This window comes from Myotis daubentonii, chromosome 3 (assembly GCF_963259705.1).
Source record: "Myotis daubentonii chromosome 3, mMyoDau2.1, whole genome shotgun sequence".
NCBI classification, from domain to species: Eukaryota; Metazoa; Chordata; class Mammalia; order Chiroptera; family Vespertilionidae; genus Myotis; species Myotis daubentonii.
Window position 1 is genome coordinate 24,691,297 of NC_081842.1, and position 19,417 is coordinate 24,710,713.

Here is a 19,417-nt window from a genome sequence, read left to right on the forward strand (position 1 = left end):
TTCTATGGATATTTTTAATGTAAAAAGAAGATACCAAATGAGAAAATTCATACACATAAAGTGGTATTAAAATATGTGAAACAATGAAACTTTAACTTACAAATTTAACTTTTTTCCCCCTGGAGTACCAACATATGCCAAAATTTGTTTATTTTTGTTTTGTTAATCCTCAGCTGAGAATATTTTCTCCCCAGTTGATTTTTAAAAATATATATTTTATTGATTTTTTACAGAGAGGAAGGGAGAGGGATAGAGAGTTAGAAACATCTATGAGTGAGAAACATCAATCAGCTGCCTCCTGCACACTCCTTACTGAGTATGTGCCCGCAACCAAGGTACATGCCCTTGACCGGAATCAAACCTGGGACCCTTCAGTCCGCAGGCCAATGCTCTATCCACTGAGCCAAACCAGTCAGGACCCTCTCAGTTGATTTTTAGAGAGAGCGGAAGAGAGGGGGAGAGAACACTGATGTGAGAGAGACACATCGAGTGCTTGCCTCCCACATGTGCTCCGACCAGGGCCAGAGATCAAGCCTCAACTGAGGTACCTGCTCTTGATTGGAATCAAACCCACGACCCCTCGGGCCGATGCTCTAATCACGAGCAAAATTTTCAAGAGGTAGGGAGTGGGAGGGAAAGATAGAAAGCTAGGGCCAACATTTTTTTAAAAGCAAAAAATTTCAAGTTAACCGTGCATGACTGTAATATAAAATTTAGATAGTTTTTTTTTAAAGGCCCAATAGTGCCAAGCCAGTGTGGCTCAATGGTTGAGTGTCAACTCATGCACAAAGAGGTCACTGGTTTGATTTCCTGTCAGGACATATGCCTGGGTTTCAAGCTTGATCCCCAGTGGGAGGTATGCAGGAGGCAGCCAATAGATTGATGATGTTTCTCACTCATCGATGTTTCTTTCTCTTCCTCTCCCATCCTCTCTCTCTCAAATCAATAAAAATATACTAAAAAAACAAATAAAAGGTCCAATAGTAAACAAGTCATTGATATGCTCATATCAAAATCACAATTTAAATCAGATTCATTCTCATATATGCTGTTTGTAATAGAAAAATTTAATATTCCATGATAAGTTTACTAAATTTGAAATTTCAGTGTTTCACTTATGGTTTGTGAAAACCGTTTTTATTTTATTTTATTTTTTACTTCTTTGATAGTCTGATTTAAGAACTTGCTAAGTGCTAACCTAAAAATATTTTATTTTTAGTAAATGCTGTTACTTGGTATACATGTGCTAAAAAAGAACAATGCAAACTGGTTTGAGAAATTAAAGGTATATAAAAGCAAGAAAAATAGAGTTACAATCTCAACTTGATTGGTGTAAACAGTAGAAAGACCACAATACATCTCCGAATAAGGTCAAACAAGATGTCTGGTTTTCTGGCAGAGGTATAAACTTTGAGATTACTCTTTCTTGGAAATCTTGCAAAAATAAAATATTAACATTTATAATTTTATCAAAGACTTTGGCTTGAAGGAGCAAAACCAGAAAAAATCCTAAACTATGTGGAGCTAAAAAAAATATCATAAGAGAAAAGATCATATTCATCTAATGAGTTTTGTACATTATGTCACTGCTTAATGTAGTATAATTCTAACTTTAATTTGTTCCATATGCTTTAGAGAAATCCTGACAAAATGGTATTACCCTAGAAACTGTAAAGGAATGAAGCAGTTGATCAAACACTGGTCATCATACCTGTGTTTTTATTTTATTTAAGAGTTTTAAAAAAACATTTAAAAAATACATATTTTATTGATTTTTTTACAGAGAGGAAGGGAAAGGGATAGAGAGTTAGAAACATCGATGAGAGCGAAACATCGATCAGCTGCCTCCTGCCCACCCCCCCCACCCCACCCCCCCTTACTGGGGATGTGCCTGCAACCAAGGTACATGCCTTTGACCAGAATCGAACCTGGCACCTTTCAGTCTGCAGGCTGACGCTCTATCCACTGAGCCAAACTGGTTAGGGCATACCTGTGTTTTTAAAGAACCATACAAGTTCCTGACTATTACTATGCATTTAATCCACATGATTTCCTTGACCCATTACATATAATGCTAGCTTTTCTAACACACTGAAGGCTACACTGGCTTTATAAGCAGTCAGGACAGTTTTCCATCATTCATACTTCCTGAGTTGCTTTTCCCTTTGCCATCTGTGTTAATAAAAATGAGTAAGATATATTTGTTATGTTTAAAATCTAGTCTGCACTGATTTTTTTTCCTTATTGTCTGGATTTCAAGTTATCTCTATACCAAGTGAAGCCACTATAAGTGGAGAAACAGAGTAAAAATAAAATTAAAGAGCAAATAATGTCCACGGTTTGGTGTATGTATAGGAATACAAAGTCATGCATAAAGGCACAAACATTTCTCCTTTTAACTTAAAAAGATTGTGTAATGATTTATTAACTAACAACTTATTTAGGTCCTCTTTCAGGTTTTTGTTGCTGTTTTTTGTTGTTAATCTTCACCTGAGGATATTTTTTCCATTGATTTTTTAGAGAGAGTAGAAAGGAAGGGGAGAGACAGAGAGAAAGAAACATCTATGTGCAGCCCGGGGATCAAGCTTGCAACTGAGATACATGCCCTTGATTGGAATTGAACCCGGGTACCTTCAGGCTGTGGGCCAATGCTCTATCCACTGAGCCAAACCGGCTAGGGCTCTTTTTATCTTTCAAAAAAACAAAAACAGCCCTAGCTGGCTTGGCTTAGTGAATAGAGCATCGGCCTAAGGACTGAAGGGTCCCGGGTTCAATTCTGATCAAGGGCACATACCTGGGTTGCAGGCTCGATCCCCAGTAGGGGGTGTGCAGGAGGCAGCCAATCAATGATTCTTTCTCATCAGTGATGTTTCTATCTCTCCCTCTCCCTTTCTCTCTGAAATCAATAAAAACATACTAAAAAAAAAAAAAAAATTGGGTGTATGTATTCTCTTATTGGTCAAGCTATCAAAATGAGATTCCATAAAAAGCTCATGAACAAATTGAAGAAGTTCCAATGTAACTTTTACAACACTAATATACATGTGTATATACTTTATTGCTTAGACCAAAATAACAATTAGGCTTGATTTTTTTACTGAAATTAAATTTAGTGATGTAAGTAAACACAGAGTACAAAAATGGCAAATTATGTATTTTAGCTCTCGAATGGAAAAATGTGATAGAATACACTGACATGAGGTCCAGTATAACATTTTCTCCCCATCTCACATGCATACATACACACATAAAAAAACACATGAAGCATTTACTCACATTTACATCTGTGTGATGAATTAAAACACAAAGAGCGGGAAGAATCTGAAGAGAAAAATATACAGATTTTAAAACATAGATAAAAACATACACATAATACTTCAGTTTGAAAATAAAAACAAAAAACACTTGTTTACCTCCTGAATGGTTTCCATTGGGGGTGGTGGGTCTTTGTGCCGACATAAGTTAACCATAACCCAAGTAACATTTCTTAAGAATGTTATAGGAATAGATGGACTTATGAAAGAAAGTAAAGGTTTCACAACTCCAAGATTTATGACATAATCTCTACACTGTGGCCCATCACCTGTAAGAAGAATTTATTAGTTTAATAAAATATGTTGTCAATAAGCAATTCAGAAAATAAAGCACTAGATTCAATATGCTGCATTTTAATCAGTTATCCTATTTAGTTTTATAAAAAAGTTCTAGACAATAATAACCAAGTTCACATAGTTAGGTCTTTGAGCCAAGAGAAGCAATATAAGGTACTAAGTTTTTTGTTTTTTAAAAAAAATATTACTCAAATATTTAGGGTTATAAGTTGTTCTACCAATAAAACATTTTTATGCTATCTGAACACTAGAATCCTAAAGGTAGCTTAAAATACTTTTCGGACAGATAATTGTTGCCTTTATCTTTTCTTTCAATGGCAATCCCAGTTTAACAAACTTTCATGTATTAAAAAGATATACCACAATACTACTGGAAAGAAAATATTTATAGAATTTATACTGATCCAATATCAAAGCATTAAAAGTATTAACTATAAATTATTCTCCACGATAGTCTTTTGAATTTGAGTGAAGTGTATGCTCAAGTTAAAAAACAATCCTTGAAACATTAGAATTGTCTTTAATTATTTTACCTACATTATTTATTAGAATAAACCTTCAAGTATGGTAATCATGATGTTCACCATTTAATGAGACTGTCTGTAACCGGGGTGGGGAACATCTGACCCTGGCCCATGAAATCACTTGGTCTAGCTCTGCCTAGGCATTAGGGGTGAGCTAATTAAATGTTTGACCAAGTATAGCAAGCTAATTTTTAAGTTGATAATTCTGTATGGCCTGTGAATGATGTTATAAATGTCCAAATGGCCCCTGGTCTATAAGCTCTAGATTATCTCCTATATACTGATTTCATTATGATAGTAGATAACATTATTATAATGTACTAAAATCTACAAGAGGTATAAAAATTTTAATTCAAAACTTTTCTTAAAACTGATATTCTGAAGAAAAATTTTTAAGTTTTGCTTCCTCCTTTTTATTACATACTTTCTATGACAGAGGGGAGAGCTAAGAAAATGGACCCCAACATAATAAAGGAGCAGGAAAAGATCTAAATGATATACATATTTCATAATCCTATCTAATAAAAGAGAAAAATGGTAATTGGCGTATGACGATACCCTTTTCATTGGCTAATCAGGGCTATATGCAAATTAACTGCCAACTATGATTGGCAGTTAACTGCCAACTAAGATTGACAGTTAACTGCCAACAAGATGGCGGTTAATTTGCATATGTAGGCACAATGCAGGGAGGCGAAAGGGAAAGCAGGAAGAAGCCCCCTGCCACTGACAGTGATCGGAAACCCAGGGGGGAGCTAAGAGCGGGGGGGCAGGGCAAAGGCGGCCCTGGGGCCGCCTTTGCCCTGCCCCCCAGCCATGATCGGAGAATCAGGCGCCTTTGCTGCCCTGGCCAGTGATAGCAGGAAGTAGGGGTGGAGCCAGCGATGGGAGCTGGGCACGGTTGAAGCTGGCAGTCCTGGGAGCTAGGGGTCCCTTGCCTGGGCCTAAAGCGAAGCCCACGATCGCGGGGCCGCTACAGCTGCGGGTCCCCGCTGCCCGGGCCTGACGCCTAGGCCAGAGGCGTTAGGCCTGGGCAGGGGCGGAGCCTGCAACCGCGGGGAGCTGGGGGTCCCCTGCCCAGGCCTGACACCTCTGCCAGAGGCCTCAGGCCTGGACAAGGGACCGATCTGGTGATTGGTGATTGGAGGGTGATGAGGGTCAACTCCTCTGGCCGAGGCATCAGGCCTGGGTGGGGGGCGGAGCCGGGGATTGGGGGGATATGATGGTCCCCTTGCCCAGGCCTGAAGCCTGGGTCAGAGGCGTCAGGCTTGGGCGGGGGGTGGAGCAAGCGATCAGAGGGAGATGGGGGTCCCCTGCCCAGGCATGATTCCTGGGCCAGAGGCCTCAGGCCTGGGCGGGGGCCAGAGCCAGTGATCGGGGGGAGATGGGGGTCCCCTGTCCAAGCCTGACACCTCTGGCGGAGGCGTCAGGCCTGGGCAAGGGGCCGATCCTGCGATTGGAGGGTGATGGGGGTCAACGCCTGAGGGCTCCCAGTATGTGAGAGGGGGCAGGCTGGGCTGAGGGACACTCCCCCCCCCCACACACACCCAGTGCACGAATTTCGTGCACCGGGCCCCTAGTTTTCAAATAACTAAATATTGACTACATGCCAAAATATATTATGTCATCATAAGCAGCAAAGATATTCATTTTGTTTACTATGAGTTTATACTTAAACAGCTTTAATTTCTGTAAACTATTTCATAAAAATTAGTACTGATCCAGACCAACTATTTTTCCTTTTCAATTACTAAAGTTATTTTCATTACATAGTATATGATAACAATGGCTGGACTATTAGAAGTTTAAGACAAACCTATGATATTTCCCAATGCCCACACTGCTTGCTCACAGACATTTTGATGGGGTGAATGAAGAAGCCTCAGGAAAAGTGGCACGGCATCTGAAGGAGGAAAACGTAAGAGCAGTTAAGTATAAACACAGTTATATGTCAATTACATTTCCAATAAAATTGGAAAAACGGTTGAAGATACTATAATCTAAACCAAAATCAATCTTGTTTTTTTTTGCTGAAACCTCAAAAGAAACTTATCCAAAATATACCTGAAATATGTTTTTATTACATGATTTTCATTACAATAGCAGCAGTGGAAAATTTTGACCAGCAGATTGCTTAGTTAGCATTAAAAGAACAATGCAGACAAATGTAAAACTAAGCTGGTAAGATTTCATTTACAATTAAACTTGGATTTAATTCCAATTTTAACGTTAATTCCTTATAGATTAATATTTATCTTCAAATTAAAAACACAAGAGTCCAAATGTAACTTATGAATTCTATCACATGGGTCTTTAGACAGGCCAGCAATTCCTGTGCCACATGAGACATTGATTCAGATAGTGGCTCTGTTGCTTAATAACAAGGGTGGGAAACACAGAGAAAGGTTTGTACCTGAACAGAATACTGCATCGAACAAATGATTCTTCACTGGTACAGGATATCAAAGTAACATACTTAAGTTGGCTTACTTCAAATATCTTAAGTGTTATTGAATAGCTATTATTTTATAATATAAACTAGAGGCCTCGTGCACAGATTCATGCACTGGTGGGGTCCCTCGGCCTGGCCTGTGAGGATCAGGGCTGGGGAGAGACTGTGGGAGGGCTCCAGGGTGTGTTCAGCCCAACTTGCCCAGTCTTGATTGCCCGGACCGGACCCAGCAGCAAGCTAACCTACTGATTGGAGTGTCTGTACCCTGGTGGTCAGTGTGCGTCATAGTAACTGGTTGAATGGTTGAACGAATGGTAGGGCACTTAGCATATTGAGCTTTCATTATATAGAAAAACTCTGTTCTTTTTAATAGAGTCACTATTTATTTTGTCTGTTGATAACCAACTTACTGGACTGAACTACTGCTTGAGTTTGTTCAGAGGTTCCAGACGCAATATTTGTCAAAGCCCATGCAGCTTCAAACTGTAAAGAAGGACTACAAAAAAACAAATAATTAAAAAAAATTATTTTTATGTATCAAATATCTATCAACCATTCCTCCCTCATAGAGCATTATAAAAGCATTGAATATTTTGTTTCAAAAGGTATCTATGCATCCAGAACTTCTTTTAAACCTCCATTTAAAATTTCCCTTTAGTATAAAAAGCATATAACCTATTCACATGATCTATTTCTTAGTAAGAATTTTTTATTATGATACCTGCACATTACAATCCAAACAGTGTTCTCAAGGACCTATCTGGCCAAACTATTTCTTGCCAGTTTTCAAAGCTTAAAAGTTGTATGTATCATTCTCAAATTCTTCTTTGGCCTCTACCTTCACCTCTTGGTATAAACACCTTGCATTGTTTTTCACTTTGGGTTTTCAACTCCATCTTGTAGGCCTTTTCTTTACTTAAAGATCAAACTAATTACTAGAAAATCTTATCTTCTGCAAAGAATACATCCTAAATTATTTAAAATAATGTACTTACTTGTCATCTCTTTCAAGACAATGGACTAAAATAGGCAATATTCCAGATTTTATTAAGTCATCAATTGGTGGATTTCGATCACTGGACAAAAGCTTCCTATAAGAGATGTACATACTTATGAAATTTAATCACATATAATTAAACTCAAGTTCATACTTGATATTGATTATAATAAATGTGACTATCTGGCACAAATACTTACTCTGAAAGTTACTTTAAAAATTTATAATGCAACCTTTTCTGTATTAAAATATTAATTCATAAATATATAGATTACTAATTAGGAAAATGGTAGACATAACCACTTTACCTCTTTTTTTATTAGTACAGTAATATTATTCCCACAATGAAGGCCTAAATATGACAACTAGATGTTTTAAGTGTTACCTTTGCAATGTTGAGGTCAAAGAAAAAAAGTGGGCAGACTCCTTCACCATGTCTCATTGACCTTGCTAAGTAAGTAAGGTCACCAAAATATCCAAAATTATTCAAACCATGTCACAATAGAAGATAAAGGACAAAAGCACATAGACTGATGTTACAAATTTATAGCTGATACTAGTGTCCAATATTTCATCCTACTGCATACACTAAATCAAACATCATGTAAGCTCAAACTTCTCATCAAAGTAACTAAAGTGAAGTGAAGTGAAGTACAACAATACATAGAAAAATATCCAAAGAGATACTGGAGATATTAAGGTGAACAAGACAGACACACCTTTGCTCTTATGAAGCTTAGAGGGTAAAACAACAAAATTTTGTGTCTATTTACACATGTGGAAGACTGTAGTTTTAGCTGATTAAGTCCTCAATGTAGCCTAACCCAAATCTTTATCCATTTGAATACCATGCATTACTACGTAAATACAATGTTTTAAGAAAGCTTAGTGAGATCATTCCCCTGTATATATACCAAATGATGGCTACTTAATGTAAACTCCTAAGGTCAGTTATCTGTCCCACCACTTCTATTGCATTTCCAAGCCCTTTTCCTATTCTCTGCACTTGGAATGCCCTTTTCTGTCTATTCAAAATCTACATAATCAAAGTCCATTTTAAGTTCTATGTTTTCATAATATCTTCCCTGAATTCTAAATTCCCTGAATTACTAAAAGCATATTTACGTAGCATATACTTAGTTTCGCCTTCCTAATTAGGCTCTTAACCTCTTATAGGGCAAAAAGTATGCCACATGCTTTTTTACAGTATTTTCCATAACACATGGCACATAGCACAAACTAGGAAATAACCCAGTCACTGTTAATTGAGGTACCAGATATAGTAAAAAAAATTTTTTTACTACTTCATTGAAGACATTCTTTTTTTTTTTTTTAATAAAAAAAATATTTTTATTGATTCAGAGAAGAAGGGGGAGGGAATGATAGAAACATCAATGATGAGTCATTGATCAGCTGCCCCACCACTATAGGTTGAGTCCGAAACCTGGGCATGTGCCCTGACTGGAAATTGAACTGTGACCTCCAGGTTCATAAGTTGATGCTCACTGACTGGGCTAACTGAAGACATTCTTTAACAGAAATTGCTTTTTTTCTTTGAGTGCATAATAGTACAAATAATATCCGAAAAATAGCCATAAAATCAATTTTGTGCCAGTCTTGATCTGTGCTAAGTTTAACCCACAGTTGCCTCTGCCACATCAATGTAAATGGTGACACAGTGAAAAGAGGCAAATAAGGTCTTAGAATTATTGTGAAAATAGGTTTGATCTTGTATACCCCTTGAAGTTGTCTCAGGATCTCCTAGGGAGATTGAGAATCCCTGCCATAGGGATTTAATTATCTTACAGAATTCATATTGAGAAGAGTTGCTCCAAAACTGTAAAATAATCAATTCAGACAATGGTGAGCATAATGTATCAATTTCTTAATCATTCTTCCGATAAACATTAATTTGCCATTTTGAGGTGTGAAAACTTCTGCAATTTTCTTCCTACAGAACAAAGTCCTCTCTAAGAAGTCCTGTTACCTGTAGTGGGCTAAACACTGTATTTGTATAATTTTGCCATCTGTTCTAGGTAATTTAAAATGAATATAAAAGGCCCTGGCTGAATAGGTCAGTTGGTTAGAGTGTTGTCCCCAAACGCCAAGGTTTTGGGTTCAATCTCTGGTCAAGGAACATACAAGAAGCAACCAATGAATGCATAAATAAGTGTAACAACAAATCAGTGTGTTTTTCCCCCTCTCTTTAAAATCAATACATCAAAATTAAAAATAAAGCAAATATTAAAAAGTAGAAAAAGTCTATAAACATAAAGGGTTTTATGCACAAGGTAAGATATTGGATGGACCTGTGAAATCTTTTTCCACTTAGAAATTCTCAAAGTAGGATCAATTTCTTGCTTAAGTCTGTCCTACTACTAATTGCAACACAGGCTGCTATTCTTATAGTTATACTAGAGGCCTGGTGCATGAATTCGTGCACGGGTGAGGTCCCTCCCAGCCAATGGGGGCTGTCTCGTCTAGTCCCTATTGGGGAGAAGGGGGTCGGCTGGCCAGGTGGAGGGACTGCAGGAGGTTAGCTAGCCAGGAGGAGGGACCATAGGAGGTTGGCTGTGGGGGTACACTGACCACCAGGGGGCGGGCTTCTGCATCATAGCTACCGGCTGGTTGTCCAGCTGTAATGGTCACTTAGGCTTTTATATCTACAGACATACAAAGCAAACACTATGATATAACTATGTCTTCTCCAAACTATTAACTATGAAAGCATAGGTATTAAAACAGAAATATTTTAGTATTCTTACCTGGAAAGAGTCTGGGAGTCTTTGTAGTCCTAAATCTTAAGGTCTACTTGCCTATACACTGCTACATTAAGCTTATAACTTAATTTGTTATTTGATCAATATGAGGACTATGAGAAGAATTAGCTACCTGGGCAGGATCTGAACAATCTAAGTTTTTATTAAATTAAACCTATAATCAATAAAAGGTAAAGCTTTTAAGTAATGTTTTCCAATTGGTCTATAGCAATAACCCATCAAATCAACTTTTCCCTATCATCTGTACGTATTAAGTACACTAAAGTTTAGTGTATTTGTGAGTTTAAAACATTGCTACCAATTTTAATATCCTAAATCAGAGACTAATTTTAAAATTAATCCAGTTGGTTTATGACTGGTTCTATATTGTTTGCTATCAAAGTTAAATGAGTGTCAAGACTACTATCTAGTGCAGCCATGGGCAAGCTACAGCCCGCTTGAAATGAATAAAACTATTGAAAAAAAAGACCGTAGCCTTTTATGTAATGATGTTTACTTTGAATTTATATTAGTTCACACACACTCCATCCATGCTTTTGTTCCGGCCCTCCGGTCCAGTTTAAGAACCCATTGTGGCCCTCGAGTCAAAAAGTTTGCCCACCCCTGATCTAGTGAATACCCAAAACAGAACTTCTGTGTAAGTTATAAAACTTAAGTATATCCTCAAAATTTAACTTACCTAGCAGCTTGAACTGCACTTAATTGAATTCCTTGGTTATCACTTGAAGCATTCTATAAAAAAATAAAACAGTTTTGATGTAGACACACAGTAATTAGCTAAGTCTAAGAAATGTAATAAAGAGAGAAAATAATAACACAACTTACTTGAACAATAGCTTCTAGAGAGGTATTTTGCTGGGGAAAAAAGTTAAAGTGAAAACTAAGTTAGAAAATCACCTTAAAATTCTATAATTATATAAAATCTTTCACTGGTAGTTTTAAGTAACCAGGATAACAATAACTTACCACTCTATAATCACCATCTATATCAGAGTCTTCACAGATATCTTCATGTGGTACATTCCTCCTCTTTAAGAGATGTTCATCTCTTTTATTCTTAAAATTAAGTATAAAAAGAAAAGAAGTAACTTTAAATAAAGGAAGCTAAATACTTTCATACAAAGGTTAGGCTATCATGTGCCTACAAAATGAAATATGAAGTGCCTTTTAAAAGTAAATGCAAATGTAGAAAATTAAACCAAATTGTGAATTAAACACTTAAGCAACTCTAATTTGAGATCCAAACCCCAAATAATTAAGTTTTTATAAACAGTGAACTATGTAAAAACAAAGTAATGAACAACAAAAAAAATTGATTAAAAAAGTGTGTACAGTTTAAGCCAGAACCAAACATACATATTTATTTAAAAGTACTAAACCATTTTATAGATCATCTGGGAGCTTCTCTTTACTGCCTAAAAAAAAAGTCAAAGCAAAAGTTGGGCAGTTCAAAAATCAGACAAAAATCAACATTGCCTTACAGAAATCAAGAGCCACTTGAATTTCACTTAAAATGTTTGGGACAAATTAAAAAAATACGTTTTCAACTACTTTAATACTTGAAAAGTTGATGAAATTTATAAGTAACAAATTCCTTTCAGGATGTAACTGCTATTGTAAATAGAACTATTTAGTATAACTACTAGTACACTCATGGCTTACAACTTATATAGATCAGAAGGAAAAAACCATCTCATAATTAGTTTCTCTGTTTTTTTGATAGTGGTCAAGTTGTATTTTGCCAACTTCAAAAGCTTGCCAAATTTAGTCAAAATCTTTCAGTTTTCAAAAGAAAAAGAAATGCTCAGCACTTGAGATTCACATACATTTGATATCCTCTATATATGCTGTAATGTTATTACAATGATGCTTACAAGTACCCAATAATAATCAGACTTACCTTCCTTAATTCAACCACAACTTCATTTCGTTGTCTTCTCATAGTCTACAAGAAATTAAAGAAAAATATTTTTAACAATTCACATCAAATTCCATCACCCACAGAAAAACACCACTAACATCCTTATCTTTTCTTCTAGTCATGTATTCACCTGTAATATTTTATTCATAATAAACATTATATGAAAAAATTTCTAACTTTCATTCATATTCATATTCTCAATTAACAATCTCTGAAATTATTAATAGATCTATAATATTGGATATATCATAAATTTTTAAAACTGTAACAGCCCATCTAGCTTCTCTTTCTAAATATAAAGTTAGATTTACTATGATTCTGACACACTTTTTTTTTCAATTAAATCTTTATTGTTCAGATTATTACATTAGTTACTCTTTTTTCCCACCATAACTCCCCACCACCCAGTTCCCACCCCACCCTCTGCCCTCACTCCCCACCCACTGTCCTCATCCATAGGTGCACGATTATTGTCCAATTTCTTCTCTCAGCCCCACACCCCCCCCCCCACAAGAATATAGTCAGTCCATTCCCTTTCTATGTCCCTGATTCTATTACAATCACCAGTTCATATTGTTCATCAGATTATTTATTCACTTGATTTTTAGATTCACTTGTTGATAGATGTGTGTTTGTTGTTCATAATTTGTATCTTTACCTTTTTCTTCTTCTTCCTCTTCTTAAAGGATACCTTTCAACATGTCATATAATACTGGTTTGGTGGTGGTGAACTCCTTTAGCTTTTTCTTATCTGTGAAGCTCTTTATCTGGCCTTCACTTCTGAATGATAGCTTTGCTGGATAAAGTAGTCTTGGTTGTAGGTTCTTGGTATTCATCACTTTGAATATTTCTTGCCACTCCCTTCTGGCCTGCAAAGTTTCTTTCTTTTTTTTTTTTTTTAATATATTTTATTGATTTTTTACAGAGAGGAAGGGACAGGGATAGAGAGTCAGAAACATCGATAAGCTGCCTCCTGCACTCCCCCTACTGGGGATGTGCCCGCAACCAAGGTACATGCCCTTGACCGGTATCGAACCTGGGACCCCTCAGTCCACAGGCCGACGCTCTATCCACTGAGCCAAACCGGTGCTGGCGAGGCCTGCAAAGTTTCTGTTGAGAAATCAGCTGACAGTCGTATGGGTACTCCCTTGTAGGTAACTGAGTTTCTTTCTCTTGCTGCTTTCAAGACTCTCTCTTTGTCTTTTGCTCTTGGCATTTTAATTATGCTGTGTCTTGGTGTGGTCCTCTTTGGATTCCTTTTGTTTGGGGTTCTCTGTGCTTCCTGGACTTGTAAGTCTATTTCTTTCACCAGGTAGGGGAAGTTTTCTGTCATTATTTCTTTAAAGAAGTTTTCAATATCTTGCTTTCTCTCATCTTCTGGCACCCCTATAATTCGGATGTTGGTATGCTTGAAGCTGTCCCAGAGGCTCCTTACACTATCTTCGTATTTTCGGATTCTTTTTTCATTTTGCTTTTCCGGTTGGGTGTTTTTTGCTTCTTCGTATTTCAAATCTTTGACTTGATTCTTGCGACCCTCTGGTCTGCTGTTGGGAGTCTGGATAATATTCTTTATTTCAGTCAGTGTATGCTTAATTTCTAGTTGGTTCTTTATTACAACATCGAGGGTCTCATTAGATTTCTTGAGGATCTCACTACATTTATTGGTGGTCTCACCAGTCTTCTTGAAGATCTCACTACATTTATCAGCGGTCTCACCAGTCTTTTCGAGGGCCTTATTAAATTTATCGGCGGCTTCTAGACAGTTCTTTAAAGACCTTAAAAGTGTGGTTTTGAACTCTATATCCAACAGTTTGCTTTCCTCCAATTCTGTTGTTTGTGTCCTGTTTCTTTGTCTCGGCATTTTTTATGCTTCACTGTGTCGATAGAGTGCCTTTCTGTGCTAAGTGTCCCAATTACCTGAGGTAGACACTCTTGATGCACCCCTTGTGGGCTTTGTGCACAGTCTTGTTGTAGTTAAGCCTTGATTGTAGTTATCACTGTGAGGAACTGACCTCCAGGCCAATTGGCTGTGAGAATCAGCTGTGTCTGCAGTGGGAGAACTTCTGTGCTGGAGACACCCCTCAGGGGCTAGACTTGTTTCGATGGGGCTTTGGTGCTCACTGAGTCTGGCCCCTGAGTGTGTTCTTTATGGTTCAACGGAGCTGCAAACTGGATGGTCCCACTCTGACCTCTGGGTACATTGGCTCCTGGATCTCTAGGGAGGTGCTAATCTAGCCTTTGCGTGAGGCTATCCAGCAAAAGTCTCCCTGCAGGGCTTGGGCGGGGTGGGTCCCACGGGATCAACAGGGTGGGGTTAGCAATTATGGCTGCTCTCAGTCTTGCCCTCAGAGTCTCGCTTCTCAGTGTCCCAGTAATCGCTGCAAGCCCTACGGAGAGAAAGCTGCCCTAGGGTTCTGAGCAATGCCAGACAGTCCCGCTTCTCCCGTATCAGTCTGGGTCCCTAGAGACTCGCCCGGAAATGGAGTTCAGAGCCTGAGACTCCCTCTCGATTGAAAACGACAACCGAGCCCTCAGCCGCCAGCCTGCTCTGCATGCACTCAGCACCTTAGTATTTTATATTTTACTTCAGCACTGCGCCTCCTCTGAGTCTCGGTATGTTTTTCTCTTTCCTCCTAGTTGTAGAACTTCCACTCAGCCAGCCTTCCTGTGGTTCTGGATTATGTCCATTCCGTCTTTTATTTGTATTTTTGAAGTGGTTGTTTGAGGCAGCAAACTCCGCTGTTTACCTATGCCGCCATCTTGGTTCCTCTTGATTCTGACACACTTATCTATTTATTCTATTCTTCACCTCATTTGTAGATTTTAGAAATCTTTCATGGTGGTATACACAGATCAATTTCATTCCCAATGACCACAATAATTATTCTATCAGGTACTGTAACAATTCTCATATTTTTTAACATGCTTTTCTCATTTTAAAGTCACCTAACACATGGATATATGCTCACTATAAAACATTCACATATTGAAGAACAATACAAGTTCAAGCTCTTTCTATGTATGGGTTCACCTTATTCTTTCTAATGACTGCACATGCCAAGACATATTAAGTGGAAAGAGTAAGTCACAAATTCATACTTAGGTGTCTAATAAGTATCTCAAACTTAACTGAACTTTTGATCTTTAACAAACATATGTACTCTATCCCATCTCATATAGTTTATATATGGAATAAGATTTTTTTCCCATTAAAAGCCTTTGTATTTTTATAAGCCTTATGTTACTGTTTAAAAATTTGATCTATCCAATATTACAGATTAATTACTTCAAAGAAAATGTCAGCATATGGCAATTCTAATCTTCCAGTTGCACAGATCAAAAATCTAGGAGCCATCCTGGATTCTTCTTTCTCTCTCACACATTAAATCTGTAAGCAAATCCTATTGGTTCAACTTTTAAAACTTATCTGAAATCCAACTGAATATCACTACCTCATCTTCCACAGCTCTGGTCCAACTCACCATTATCCCTTCCCTAGATTAATGCAGAAGCTTCCTAACTTGTATACCTCCTTCTACTCTTTCTTTCCATCCTCCTCCTGACTCCATTCTTGTCACAGTAACCAAAGGAATCCTTACAGGCAATCTTAATTTTTGTGTGGCACTGATTCCTTTGGAAATCTGGTGAAATCAATGGACAGACACCTTCTCAGATAGTGTTTTTAAATACAGAAAAGAAACTTGTAAGATTAAAAAGAAAACAATATATGAGTATGAGAACAAAAATTGTATGTGCTTTTTTATAACATTAAGTGGATTTAGCAGTGGGTCTAATAACTCTTACAATTTCAAAGTAATGATGACCATAAATGATATTTCAGCATATCTTCCAATAATAATGCAATTTTTACTGGTGGTCACAAAGTCACAGGTAACTTTAATAACTACTGAGATTTATTGGCTATATTATTAAGTGTGTGGACAAAAAAGGGGTTCTACGGAAAGTAACCCCACAGGATGAAATCAATATAAATTCCTAACCGGGCAGGTCATGGTGGGTCAGCATGCCTGAGGCATGTAACTTTTTTAGTGAAAGGTTTATCTTTGCCTTAATCAAAAATTGTTTCTGTGCATCTAGGTTAAATTCACATTTGAAATATCTCTTTTCAGAAGTGACCACCCTAAAGGGAGCACATAATCTAAATTATCCTGTAATCCAATCCCTGCCTTGCTTTCTGCCACCTTCCTGTAATCTTCCTTGCATTCCCTCCTTAATTGTCAATACATAAAAGAAACCGCAAAACTGTCCCTTTCCTAAGCATTTGAGATCTTGCTTCCTGGCAATGTCAGTTTGGCCCAAATAAACTCTTATAAAAGAAAATACTGTTTCAGTTAGAAGTCAATGAAACAATAATGTAAATTTTTTCTAACTTTCCAAGCGCGCCTGAATTATAAGCAGACTCCATGGGAAGGACTCAGTAAAGAATGCCTCTCTAGGCTGGCCTGTGTGGCTGAGGGGTTGAGCATCAACCTGTGATCCAGGAGGTCATGGTTAGATTCCCAATCAGGGCACATGCCTGGGTTGTGGGCTTGATCCCCAATGTGGGGTGTGCAGGAGGCAGCCAATCAATGATTCTTTCTCATTATTGATGTTTCTATTTCTCTCTCCCTCTCTTCCTCTCTGCTATCAATACAAATTATGTAAAAAAAAAAAAAAAAAAAAGGAAGAAAGAAAGAAAGAAAGAAAGAAAGAAAGAAAGAAAGAAAGAAAGAAAGAAAGAAAGAAAGAAAGAAAGAAAGAATTCCTTTCTAAAAAGTCTGTCAAGAGGCTTCTGGTCAAGATGGCGGTTAAATGCAGTACTCAAAGCCTCCCACAACATCATCAAAATTTACAACTAAAATACAGAACAACCTTCATTCAGAGCCACCTGAAATCCAGCTGAATGAAAGTCCTACAACTTGGGAATTAAAGCAGCAGCACATGAAGACTGGTAGGAGGGGCAGAGATGTGGGTGGAATTGGCTGGTCCCATGACATGTGGCAGTTTAAAATTTCAAAAACTGGGAGGCATATCTTGGCTGTAAAGGTTTCCCTGAGGAGTGAGGGGTCCCGTGCCCCCAGTCTAGGGTGTCAGTGCCGGGAAGAAAAGTCCCCATAACTTCTGGCTGTAAAATCTAGTAGGGATTGTGCTTCTGCCGCTGTTCCCATATGTGTTAAGCCACGCACTAGCCATGTGCATTTGTTTACTCTTGGTGACCTGTGAATGCTTGCATTTCCTAGACCTATTCAGTATAAATTTAAAATTACAGTAATACATACAGAAAATGATAGGAATCGAACTGAGAATTCCTGGCTCATAGGTTAATGCACAAACACTGAGCCACACTGGTGGGCAAAATCAGTGAGCTTTATACAAGGTAAATTCTACCTCGATAAAATGTTTTAAAAAGTTATAAATACACAAACATACATATCCCTCCTCCCTCAATATGGATTACTACTGTACTACTATTTAGGGCCTGCTGAAAAGCATTGACTCAATCATTCAAATATTTACTAGTTATCTATTTGTCAAGCATTTTAAAAGTATAAAAATGGACTAATGATACAGCATATCTATGGCCTTAAGGAATTAGTACTCTTATGACACAGAAATATAATTAAATAGTAATAAGAGCTAACATTTAGAAAATATTGGGTGCCAAACACCATTCTAAACATGTTCCTTGATTTAATAAGTAGAGAAACTAAATAATATAATAGAGATGAAATATAAGCTGAATCTTTAAGACTGAATGGAAACTTATTTAGAGACGGGCATTCCAAATAGAAAATATAGCACATACAAAAAGAGAGAATGACAAAAGATGGCACATACAGAATCTGTTGAAAATTGTCAGAAGCCAGGAGTAGAAAGTCAAGGAGCCAAATCCCTGTCATAAAAAGCAAACCTAAGCATTTTCAGAGAAAATGAGTTATTGGTGCTTTCAACCCAAATGGTCATCACATTATACATAGTTGGTAAGTATGATATTTGTTCAACACACAAATACGGTAAACCAAAATGCTATATTATACAACTACAAAAGTCGCTTTTTCCATTCCTTTCCTATTTCTCCCTCCATTCAGCTCCATTTGACCTGTCCAGCAGCAGCTATCATGCTGCTTATTCATATCTTTTCCAAACAGTATATAAGTTATGCTATCAAATTGCATATGATTAGCAAATAAACCCCAACTTTACATTTATGACAATAAAACACATTTTAAATGCTTACACAAACTGTGGATTTATTCTTAGAGATAATAATAGAGAAAAGTATTTTTCTGCTACAATTGTTCAGTGTTTTCACATTTGGCACCATTTTTTGCCTTAAGTCATAACAAACAAACTTTGTGTGTGTGTGTATTGCATGTTTGCATGTGTTGTTGGTGAGGAGGTGTCTAGTAGATAAAAATGTTCAGAATCACTTATAGAAAGTGATTAAGGACAAAAAAGAGAGAAGTCTGTTATACTAAACAAATGCATATTTAGGTTTTATATGAGCAAAAGGGAAAGTACTCTCTTTTTTGAATGAATGAATTATAAGGGACTGATCGAATACTGGCAAGAATGATAATTTCTCTTCAAATATTTTGAGTACTTCTCAAAAGAAATAAAATTTCACAAACTGAAGGACAGGTTGAAGGAAATTCAACACATGGGAAAGACGTTAGGAAAAATTATGGAGAATAAGAAACAAAATGACATTCAACCAATTAAGGAAGTCAACAGAACCCAAGCTTTATTTTACCACTGGTGAGGAAATCTGATTTCCTTGCTTATTTGGTGTATTCTCTGATAAGAAAAACATTTTGTTCCATTTGTAAAATAATCCTATATAATAAAGAGGTAACATGCAAATTGACCATCACTCCAAGATGGCCACTCACATGTGGACACAAGATGGCCAACCGGGGAAGGCATTTGTGGGTGATCAGGCCTGCAAGGAAGGGCAGTTGGGAGGGACCAGGCCTGCAGGGGATGGCAGTTAGGGGCGACCAGGTCCAGCAGAGGAGCAGTTAGGCGTCGATCAGGCTGGCAGGGGAGTGGTTAGGGGTGATCAGACCGGCAGGCAGAAGTGGTTAGGGGCAATTAAGGCAGGCAGGCAGGATTGGAGAGGGTGCAGGCT

At 37.4% G+C, this 19,417-nt stretch overlaps 1 protein-coding gene across 2 annotated transcripts in view; it reads right to left on the minus strand.

Annotated features, from left to right (window-relative positions):
* The window catches only part of KPNA4 (karyopherin subunit alpha 4), a 55,865-nt gene that overhangs the window by 20,726 nt on the left and 15,722 nt on the right, over positions 1–19,417 (minus strand). For both annotated transcript variants that reach the window (XM_059686920.1, XM_059686918.1), the window contains exons 2-10: positions 12,265–12,309; positions 11,331–11,420; positions 11,190–11,219; positions 11,044–11,096; positions 7,583–7,678; positions 6,998–7,083; positions 5,952–6,038; positions 3,414–3,583; positions 3,277–3,321 (exon numbers count right to left, since the gene is read on the minus strand). In XM_059686920.1, the coding sequence (XP_059542903.1) occupies positions 3,277–3,321; positions 3,414–3,583; positions 5,952–6,038; positions 6,998–7,083; positions 7,583–7,678; positions 11,044–11,096; positions 11,190–11,219; positions 11,331–11,420; positions 12,265–12,309 (702 nt within the window). The remainder of the gene's footprint in view (positions 1–3,276; positions 3,322–3,413; positions 3,584–5,951; positions 6,039–6,997; positions 7,084–7,582; positions 7,679–11,043; positions 11,097–11,189; positions 11,220–11,330; positions 11,421–12,264; positions 12,310–19,417) is intronic.